The sequence below is a fragment of the Elephantulus edwardii genome, unplaced genomic scaffold (genome assembly GCF_000299155.1).
Source record: "Elephantulus edwardii isolate Elephantulus edwardi_28Jun2011 unplaced genomic scaffold, EleEdw1.0 scaffold00062, whole genome shotgun sequence".
Taxonomy (NCBI): Eukaryota; Metazoa; Chordata; class Mammalia; order Macroscelidea; family Macroscelididae; genus Elephantulus; species Elephantulus edwardii.
The window spans coordinates 6,854,751-6,865,926 of record NW_006399812.1 but is presented as its reverse complement, the minus strand read 5'-3'; the positions used below and the strand labels follow the sequence as shown (position 1 = coordinate 6,865,926).

At 38.2% G+C, this 11,176-nt stretch overlaps 1 protein-coding gene across 2 annotated transcripts in view; it reads left to right on the top strand.

The window, feature by feature from the left end:
* Nucleotides 1-10,221, top strand: part of PHKB (phosphorylase kinase, beta) — a 206,318-nt gene extending 196,097 nt beyond the window's left edge. For both annotated transcript variants that reach the window (XM_006887813.1, XM_006887814.1), the window contains exons 28-31: nt 4,081-4,210; nt 7,857-7,964; nt 9,290-9,430; nt 10,076-10,221. In XM_006887813.1, coding sequence (XP_006887875.1) covers nt 4,081-4,210; nt 7,857-7,964; nt 9,290-9,430; nt 10,076-10,213 — 517 coding nt within the window. In that variant the 3' untranslated portion in view covers nt 10,214-10,221. The remainder of the gene's footprint in view (nt 1-4,080; nt 4,211-7,856; nt 7,965-9,289; nt 9,431-10,075) is intronic.
* Nucleotides 10,222-11,176: the final 955 nt, after the last annotated feature.

Here is an 11,176-nt window from a genome sequence, read left to right as displayed (position 1 = left end):
TTCTCCAGATTTCTTGGCACAACTTGGTGAGCACATCCAGGGCAGCATCTGTTAGCTGAAATATGTCAATTGCTATACCATCTATTCCTGGGGCCTTATTTTTTTGCTATTTCCTTCAAAGCAGCCTGAACTTCTTCCTGCATCGCCATACATAGGATAATGTCTAATAACTCTCAAAAATTGAAAGCTAGAGAACCAAAGACCTAAGAAAAATGAGGAAAGAAATGAGTAATCAATTCCTTTTAAATGGACAAACAGTCCTTGTTAGGATCCGTCATCAACTACTTCTCCTGATGCCCCTCTGAACACCAGATCTGACCTGGCTCTATCCTGTGCCATTCTCACAGCCTGCACTGGTCTCAAGTCCATTATTGTGGTCACCGTGTAGTCACTGTCAGCCCATCTATTGAGGAGCTTCCTCACTTTCTCTGAGCTCCTACTTTTCCCAGGATACTGCCCTCTCCTGACAACATGTTAGAGTATGTGAGAGGCAATACCGTCATCCTTGCCTCGTAGGAGCATTGTGGTTGCACCCTCTCCAAGACAGATTGATTTGTTCTTTTGGTAGTCTATAAGATAGTCACTACTGTTTGTCACCACCAAATTCAAAAGCATCGATTCTTCTCCTGTCTCCCTTACTCCTTGTCCAACTTCCAGGTGCATAGGAAGTACTTGAAAAATACCATGGCTTGGATCAAGTGTATCAGCCTTTAAAGAAACATCATTTGTTTTTGTATCTTTGGATACAAAAGGTATCTTGACAGCAGGTTTTTCCAGTACAACACATTTTTTGATTTCTTGACTGCTGCTACCAGGCGGGTTGATTGTATATCTAAGTAAAATAAAATGATCAACTACCTTAATCTTTTCTCCATCTATTAGGATGTTACCTGCTGACTCAGTGAAGGGTTTTTTTTTTTTCTCAAAAATTCATTGCTGTTAAATCAAAACCAATTTATAGTTGAGTGTGTTTTCAGAGGCTCTAAGCCACCTATAAGGAGATTGCACATATTTTCCATAAAGCTCCTGCTGGATTTGCGTCAGCAGATGGATGCCATCTTTCGGTCAGCAGTGCAGTTCCCTGAGACTAGGCCTCTAGAGCTCTCTTCTGCATCATTCTCTCGCATTGCCATTGAGTCAGAACTGACTCAGAGCTGACTCGCCACACCTACATATTATGTATATAAAATAAAGATTCTTTATTACGTCATTATTTATAATTGCAAAGCATTGAGAACAGCCTAAATGTCCTTTTTTATAGGAGATTGTTTGAATAAACTATGGAGTAAATATAAGAAAAGAAGTAGAGGGGTCACTCAGAATGACTCTGAAGTAACATTGAGGATATATTGTTAAATGAAAACACTATGCAGTGGACATAAAAAATGTAAATATATCTGCTGACTTGCACAGAAGAAATACAAGGTGGAAGCTTTGTCAAAAACAGAGACTGGTTGCTTTCCAGAAGGGTCATAACTGTAAATAACGAAAGTAAGTATGTGATACTAAAGCTGAAGTGGAGAGGAATATACCTTTTTGAATCATTTCTGTCTCTTACTGAGCTAAAACCTGACCTCTTCTGTTGAGTCAGTTCTGTCAATTCCATGCTGCTGGTTCATAGAGCCCCAGTGGGCAGGATGAACCGTCTCTATTATAAAGTTTCCAGAGCTGTAATCTTTTCACAAGCGGCCTGCCACATATTTCTCCTACAGACCTGCTGCTGGGTTTAAACCACCAACCTTTCATTGAGCAACAGAGCCCTTAAGCTCTGTGCCACTAAGCTTTCTCCTCTGGTCCTTAAGCTGTAGGCAGTGATTTCCGTATACCCAGAGCATAAATGATGTTAATTAAAATTAATCCAGATGTGAGGAGAACCCAGAGGAGAATGCAAGCGTACAAAATAGCAGGCAAGTGAGTAATATAATCACACTGAAGGGAATACAGGAGATCATAATTAGCAGAAGCACTTGTGGAAAGCATTGCTTTGGCTATGACGCTAAAGAAAAAAGAAGCAAATGGAAATTCTGAATTATACAATAGACACACAGAACATGTACACTCATACTAGGATTGAACATATAAGTATACAGATTGTGGATGGAACTTTGGAGAAAGTGATTGCACCAAGGAATGAAGACAAGTTAGAATATACTCTGAAGTGCTGAACTGAAATTGGAGACATCAGTATGAGTCCATGGGTTTTATTCAGATGTGTGGATACAGAAATAAATATGACTATGTTTATGTGGGTCTATATTCTTGCATTTCTCAGCTCTCTTTACTGAGAGGATCCAGAAGCCAAAGATCCCTCCTCAGCCTTTGTCACTGACCCTGCACCCATTCATAGCTAACGCTCCTGTTGGATTGACAAGGCCGTAAAATAGCACAGGAGGAGTTTGCGCTTCTTTCTCCCACAGATCAACTGGTGGACCCCACCAAGCCCCTATTTACTGAGTTCTACTCTAGCAAAAAGGACAAGATCTTCTTGGAGATGAAATAAGTGCTAAAAGGACAGAAAAATCAATAGATGAGTCCAATACATCTAACAATGCTAGAAAATAAGGAAGCATTTAAATGTGACAGGGCGTGTCATGGTGGCAGTGCAGAGGACTTGAAGACACTCTCAATGGTAAAAGTTGAGATAATCTGAGCAACAAAATAAATGATAATATAGGTTTATAACCCATCCAGGTGTTTTTCTGGACATAAATAATTCAATAAATAAGAGAGAAGGAATAATGTAATTATAATTTATACAATGTAAATCTAATTTATAAAGGCTTATGGAATGATGGAAATAGAGAATCAACATTAAGATCAAGTAATACAGCCTTCATTATGGATTGTTTCTCAATATTAAGAAAACAGATTCTTACCACTGGACCAATAGCCAGTGTCATGATGGATGGAGAAGAGATTGAAACTTCTAACAGCTTCCTTGTGCTTGGATCCATAACTAACCCTCTTGGTACAAGTCAGGAAATAAGGGATGCATTACACTGGGAAAATCTGCAGTTAGGGACCTTTCCAAATTATTGAGGAGCATTGATGTCACTTTGAGGACTAAGACACATCTGATTCAGGCCATAGTCTTTCCGATCACTAGCTATGCATCTGAGACCTGGACAATGAATAAGGATGACAGAAGAATTGACACTTTTGAGCTGTGATGTTGGAGAAGAGCACGGAACATCCCATGGATGGTCGAGAGAATGAAGTTATGTTTGGGAGAGGGTGCAGTCAGAGTGCCCTTTGCAGGGAAGAATGATGAGGCTTTGCCTCACATACTTTGGACATAATGCTTGGAGGGGCTACTCTTTGGAGAGTGACATGCTATTGTGAAGGGTGGAGGGTCTGCAAAGAGGAGGAATTCCCTCAACCAGGTGGATTGACATGGTGACTGCTGCAGTGGTCTCTTGTGGGTTAGGAATTGTGAGGATGGCGCCAGAGAGTTCTGTGTTCAGATCTTTTTTCATAGTCGCTATGAGTCATACTGTACTTGACGGCACCTAACAGCAGCAGCAGCAAGGATTATTATAACATAAGATTTATAATGGATTTTTCATCTTCATTACTTTAGCTATACTCGCATACCAGATTTTATATGGTCTAGAACAAAGGCACTTCTGTTATATAAAAAGTGCTTTCTCTAAGTATTCATTCGTGTATTTGCTCATTCAGTTATACATACACACACCTTTCTGGAGTTTGTGTTATATTGTGGCCCTGAACGACATGAATTTACTTTTAGCATGTACTTCTCCTGTGTTTTTAAATGGAACTTCTTTACTTATTAGACACTAATTTGATCATATAGTAAGCTAACCACATAACTTACTAGAGAATAACATTTTGCTTGTTAAATTTTTTAAAATCCCGGGGAATTGCTTCTCTCCTGCAAGCTCTGCTTTTACTATGAAATATTTACTAACGTCTGTAACACGTGGTAGATATGCATCATTGATGGACTTTGGCTTTTATTGCTCACCCTACCAGAACAATTAATCCATACTGAAAACTCTGCTTTCTACCACAGCACACTTGTTTTAAAACTCTGAAGCATTTTCCTTTGATCTACAGATGTTGGCTGAACAGGCGTCAGATCGATGGATCTCTGAACAGAACCCCCAGTGGGTTCTACGACCGAGTGTGGCAGATCCTGGAGCGCACACCTAACGGAATCGTTGTAGCTGGGAAGCATTTGCCACAGGTAGAGACTCACTGTGTTTGCGCCAGTGAATGGGCTTTCTGAAGAGACCTAAACAAGTCATCACCCCACCTGTCTTGATGAGTCTCTTTTGGCCGATTCTTTTTCTTAAGGCTATTTGAAAGAATTTTTTTTTCATCCTGGAGAGGGTTAAACCAGGTTGCTCCTTGGAGGCAAAGATTCTGAAGATTCGTCTGACATACTTTGAACATGTTGCAAGGAGGGACCAGTCCTTGCAGAGGGACGTCATGCTTGGGAGGGTGGAGGGAAAGCACAGGAGGGGAATGCCCTCTATGAGGTGGATTAATTGGGTGACTGGGGTAATCGGGGTAGGTGTGTCAGAGACAGTGAGATTGGCACAGGATAGAGCAGTGTTTAGGACTGTTTTACACAGGGTTGCTATGAGTCATAGGCGATTCGACAGCATATAATAACAACATTTAAAAGGCTGCTTTCCAGATACCTGAAAGGAGGAACTACTAGGAATTTAAAAGTATTCTCACCTGAAGTGAAAACTTTCCCCTTCCTCCCTATCCTGCTCAGTTTTATTTTGAATTTTGGTGTTCCTTTATATAAAAGAGCTAGCTTTGCCAAATGGATATGTTGTTGAGAAGTTGAATGTAATGAATGTTTGTGTATGTGTTAGCATATGTCTGTGTTTTAACTCTCTGCTTAAAGGAACCACATGGCCAAGCCTTTTTCCCAGCCAGCTGACCTCCCTCTATTTTCTTGCCAGTAAATTTATTGTTTCATACATTCAGTGTACTGAGGTAACTTGGGGTTGCTGTGATGCTGAATGCTGTGCCACTGGTGTGTCAAATGCCATGATGGTTACCCATTGTGCATAGTTTTGTTGGAGCTCCTAGATTAGGACAGGCTTGGAAGCAGGAGTGGCACCCACTTCCTAAGCAACATGCCTCTCTGGAAACTCTCTGAACTTAGAGAAGTGACGATAGTTATACAACAGGGTTCAGATCTTTTGTTCACAGGGTCACTGTGAGTTGTGGTCGACTCAAAGGCACTTAGCAACAACCACAACATACATTGGCTTTACTTTATGTGGGGCTGTCCTTTGAACAACTTTAAATTTCTCAGGACAGGGCAATAATAGGCAAAAAGCTGATGGTACTTAATCGTAGAAAGGATAATATATATAAATGATTTTACAAAACACAAAGTACATATAGAAAACATGATATATGTCAGTGATTGGATGCAACCCAATAAATTTTTTTAGAAAGCAATAGCCCAGTGCTAGGTGACCTCACAAACCAAAAAGCATGTGTTCAAACAACAGACACAGATCAGCACTGGAAGCGGGGTGGCCCAGTGGGCTATGGATGAGCCGAGTACGTCTCAGGAATCGCATGCACGGGTGAGAAACGCAGGAACTCTGCCCAGCGTTAGACAACTTGACAATCACGTACTTTGCTTTAACTTACCTGTACTCCTCTCTGAAATGGCTTCTTCAATTATATAAACTAGCCTGCTTCTCTGATTTTATTATTTTATTCAAATCATCCAGTTCGTTCTCCTTACACTAAAATGTGAGCAATTAGCCTTTTGGAAACGAAGTACTGTATTTGCTTCTAGTGTTGAAATCTCAACCAAATTAATTTTAATGAAGCTCTTTATGCAAATAAAATCTTAAATATCCTAATGCACACTCATTTCACTTATTACACATAGAAAATCTCTAGGAAGACACACAAGAAATTAGTCGCAATTCTTTTACTTTCATGAATAAAAACTGTGTTGCTGAGGGTGGGCGGGGACACCTTGCAAAAACCAATGATACTTTTGCCTTCCACATTTTAAACTAGGTGGATGTTAAAAAGTGTTCTCTAACTATTCATGGATTCGGAGTCGGTCGCCGTGGTTGCCAGTCTAGGTCCTACAGCACTGCATGCTGTGAGCAGAGAGCAGGCCTTCATTGTTAGCATCCTGCATTTTTCTACTCGACTCCTTTCTGTACATCCGGGCAGTGGACTGTGGCATCTCTCATTGGCTTCCATCTCAGCCTCCACTAATACTTCCTACAGCTTGATCAGCCGCTTTTCCTGAGCCACTTACATTCCATATGCTTAGTACACATTGTTAGTGGGAGAGTCAGCTCCTCGTGCATGGTGATCCAGTGCACAGTGGAACAAAACACCTTCCTCATGATCAGCCTGTTGTGATCTATAGGGTAATTTTCAGAAGTAGATCACCAGGCCTTTCTCCCTAGCTCATCGTAGTTCTGGGAGCCTTGCTGAAACCCGACAGGTGAACAGGAGATATGTTGGCCTGAAGTCTAACCCAGGCCTCCCATATGGAAGGCTGGAATTCAGTGTGGAGATACTAATGCTGCATGTAACAACAGTAGACAATTTTTTCCCATTTTTCTGTTATATTGGTTTGCTTACAAAGTTCATACACATTGTGTTTCACAGTATTCTTCATTCACATTATCCTAGTCACATGCCTGTGTTGACTTTTCAAATAAGATACATTAAAGAAAATGGATGTGAAATCATGAAACACACCTTTCTGTTTTCATTCTGTAGCCCTGTTAATTCTACTGCTAAGCATCTAAAAAAAAAAGAAATTTGTTTGCAACCAGGCTTTATTTATTTTTTTTTAAACTGGGTACTAGTTGTAAGCATTAACAATGGACGGACTGTTTTGAATGTACAGTAATGCCAAACAACATTGCCGTCACTTGACTGAGAAGGAACATTTCCGCGCTGGGTCTCATGTTTGAATAGTTATTGTAAAGCTGTAGTTAAGTTCATTCAAAATCATCAAGGTAAAAGCAACCCTGGTCATAATTCTGGTGAATCCATCTCCTTTCTACCAGCCTAAATGTACCTTCTCAATAAGGTTACAGCAACAAGCTGGTTAGTCTACTGTACATTCAAAACAATCCATCCATTGTTAATGCTTCGAGCTAGTACCCAATTTTAAGAAAATAAAGTCTCTTTGCAAAACAAATTCCTCTTTTTTAGGTGCTTAGCAGTGGGATTAACAGGGCTACAGAAGGAAAAGAGGAAGAAATCTTTCATGATTTCACATCCACCATACATGACTATGGATTGGGATTTGAGTATATTTTGTTTTCATTTGGTTTTTTAAAAAATTAATGGAAGACAGTACAGTACTCTTATTTTTATGAAAAATATAAAGTGTAAAAGAAAATTTGCTTTTTTTTTCTGTTTGCCATTTCTGCATGTAATATTCTTTTTTGCCATCTCAGAAATGACCTGCCACAGAAATGATGTAAATTCAATAACAAGTAACTTACAGGCTGCAGTCTGACAGCAAGCCTGATTTCCTGTGTTAATTCTGAAACTGTTACGCACTCTCTTTGTTGTCCCACTCCCTCACTTTCCCATTTATGTATTGAAATGACTTCCTAATATACGCCCTTTCTTCTAAAAACATTAATATAATAAAGATAACTACTAAAACCTGAAGGTTTAATTTATCACAGTCCTCAGCCGGTTGACTTCAGTAGTTTTGACATATATAAAACTTAGTTGTGATTCTGAAAAGACTCTCTGGGAGGTTTTATAGAAGCTGGAAAAGATGATTGGATTTTTAAGCTTTTTCTCCTAAATGAGTATCACAGTGCAGTGTGTTAATGCTGCTTTTCCTTTTTTTTTCTTAGCAACCAACCTTGTCCGATATGACCATGTATGAAATGAATTTCTCTCTTCTTGTCGAAGAGATACTGGGAAATATTGACCAGCCTCAGTACAGACAGATCATTGTGGAGGTTTGTATTAAGTAATGTGAATTGTTGAATAAGTACTTTTTATGTGTTCCTTGAACCCAGTTCTAAAATCACCGTTGAACTCACCATCTCTGCTTTTGTTTTCTGTCCTTCATTAGTGATGGGGCCCTTATTACACCAGGCATTATTTGAGTATTGGTTTCCTATTGAATAGAGATTTTAATCAAAGTTTATACAGAACTTGGATTTCCATTCATTCACTGTTGCACATTTTCCTCCCTGCCCACCCCCACCCCAGTTCACTTTTCTCTTTTAAAAAAATTTCTTTCATTGTTGTACAGTTCCCCTCCACTCCCCCAGACTACTTTACTATGCAGCTCTCATTCTGGACTGTTGTCATGCAAGTAATAACTAATCATATATTCCTTTTAAGCAGTTCTGTCTCTCATCTGTTTCAATGTAGTGCACATTATTTATCCCCTCTTTTCTTAGTTGCCCCCCAACCCCCGTGTCAGTCCTGTTTTATAACAGTGGCATTATGCAATATTTGCCCTTTTGTGAGTACTGTTTCTTCACAAAAAAAAGATCGAGGCCCAAAGGCCTAAAAAGATTTTAGATGCTGATTGGGTAGGGCACTTTCAACTATGTACAAGCCATTTTTCTGACTTAATAGTTTTGTTATTAAAGTTTTCTTTTGTGAATTTTACTTAAAATTACTAAAAGGTGGTGTGTTGTGTTTTTTTTTTATTAAATTGTGATTGAGTAGCAGTTTACCAACATTCTTTTTTCAATTATTCATGCACATTTTATTGCATGGCATTAATTACAATGCCTACATTGTTTGTCCATTCAGTCTATATTTTCTATCCATAACAACAACACCTTATTATCTACTAATTTCTTTTCTTTCCCCCCTTGTGTCCTCTCTCGTTAACCAAATTCTATGTATAAACTTATCTTTTTATAATAGTCATCTTAGACAGTATGTCTTTTTGTGAATGACTTACTTCCTTCAGCATAATGCCCTCTAGATTTATCCATATTTTGTTGTGTTCCACAAATTCTTTGCTGTTTTTCAGTTTCGTTGTACTTCCTTGTGTGAATGTACCATAGTTTCTCTTTCCATCGTTTCTCTATAGCTATAGGGGTTCGTGCAATTTTTAAAGGGGGAGAAGTTGTGTCATTTCTCAACAGAATTTATTCTGATGATTTGTAAAAAGAAAAGATTCTAGAGGTGAGCCTATTCTATAGAACACACTGCAAAGCTTGACCACCCATTAATATTAAGAAATGAAACTATATCCAGACTTTATTGTTTTCCTATTTCATACAAAAGCCAATTGACTTTCAATTTCTGTCTCTTCTAGTTATTAATGGTTCTCTCCATTGTACTGGAAAGAAACCCTGAGCTAGAATTTCAGGACAAGGTAGATCTAGACAAACTGGTAAAAGAAGCATTTCATGAATTTCAAAAAGATGAGAGTCGGCTAAAAGAAGTTGAAAAACAAGTAAGTAGAAAAAAGTAACTTGCCCCCTTTCACTTAGACATATTTACAGAGTGTAAAACAGAACACATGAAGATGAGGGGAAATCTGAATTATCCGAAGTATTAATGTTCCTTTAGTTAACTACTGTTGTTTTTATTTGCCTTCCAGTCCAGTACAATGCAGTGACCCTATGAACAAAAGGCCTGAAGGCCCTCTACAACTATTGACATTTATCAAAAGTTAACTACTAATTAAAATATAAAATTCTAGCTGAAAAGAAATCTAGGAAGAGGAAAATTTCCCTTATATACTTTGCATTTAAAATATATTTTATGAGGGAGGAGATGTAGATTCCAGAAGGCTACAAAATTAAATTCTGGGCAGAATGGAAATGCAGTAACAGCCTAAATTGGTGCTGTGCACTGCCTGATGGATTTCCTTCCAGATTTTTCTTTTTTATGCTTATCTGTAAAAAGGTTCTCTAAGTGAATAAAAATGATCAGTAAAGAGAATACTAAAAATGTCTGGAAAATTAAGGGAAACTCAGGAAGCCCATACTTTCCTCACAGAATTCTTTCTGTGAATTTGTTTTTCGCTCTGTGCTGTGCTTACCTTGTTACCTTTACAGACAAAAGTCAAACAACGTGATTTTTTTTTCCTTTATAGGATGATATGACTTCGTTCTATAACACCCCCCCACTGGGAAAAAGAGGAACATGCAGCTATTTGACAAAGGTTGTGATAAATTTGCTGCTGGAAGGAGAAGTCAAGCCCAGCTGTGATGACCCATGTCTGGTTAGCTAGTGAAGAAGAAAACGCATTATCTAGCGGTGTGCAGAGCTAGATAGTTAAAGCAGCCCTTAATGTAGTTACCATCCTCATGGCAGAGTTATTACTTCTCGTGCACGCTATAACCAAACTAATGGTAAGAAGTTATTTGAATCAAGAAAAAAGTTTTCATGATTATGCCAACAAGAATTACAGTCTTCCCTGAAGAGTAGAAATAGTTTATGCATCGCATCTATGTTTCATGGTCAGATTGCTCACAAATATGAAGCTTTACTCTTTGGACTGAATTCCCACGTTAGTGCATTTAAAAATTAATTTGCCAACTAGTAATGCATACTGAGAATCAAGAGATATTGAACGAACAAGGAACATTTTTTTGGTGGCATGGTTGTAATCAAAGTCCCTAAAACAAAGTCAGCCAGCTAATACTTTGGCTCTCGGTAACGGCATTATGGTATTTTAGTGCACAGAACTGTTGTTCAATTTGTACCTTGTTAAAGTGACTATAGTTTTGTGTTTGTGCTAACTATAAAGATTGGATAAAACACAGTGTAATAAATCTGTACCCTATCAAACGTTTCTTGAGTTTTGCTAAATTAGATAATGTGAAGAATTGTTCAGCAATATTTTATAATAGAGGCAAATTACAAGACTATTAACTTAGTTTGTACTAGTAAACACAGAATTAAAAATCATTACATTTTATCTCTGAGTTAATGAATGTCTGGTCATTGTTGTTAGTTGCAATCATATTACTAGGTTTACAATATTGGCTTTGCTACACTTGAATAATTTCATTTAATTGATTTGGAGTTGGAATAGAAGAGCATCTGTGGTATCTTCCATTGTTTCAACACCAAATTCACTTACATAAACCTAAATAAAAATAAAGAGTAGATTAAACACTTGCGTTTCATACATTTATGTCATTCTTAAACATTACCACTCTGCTCATTGGGTTGAGCTCTGGCCCATGGT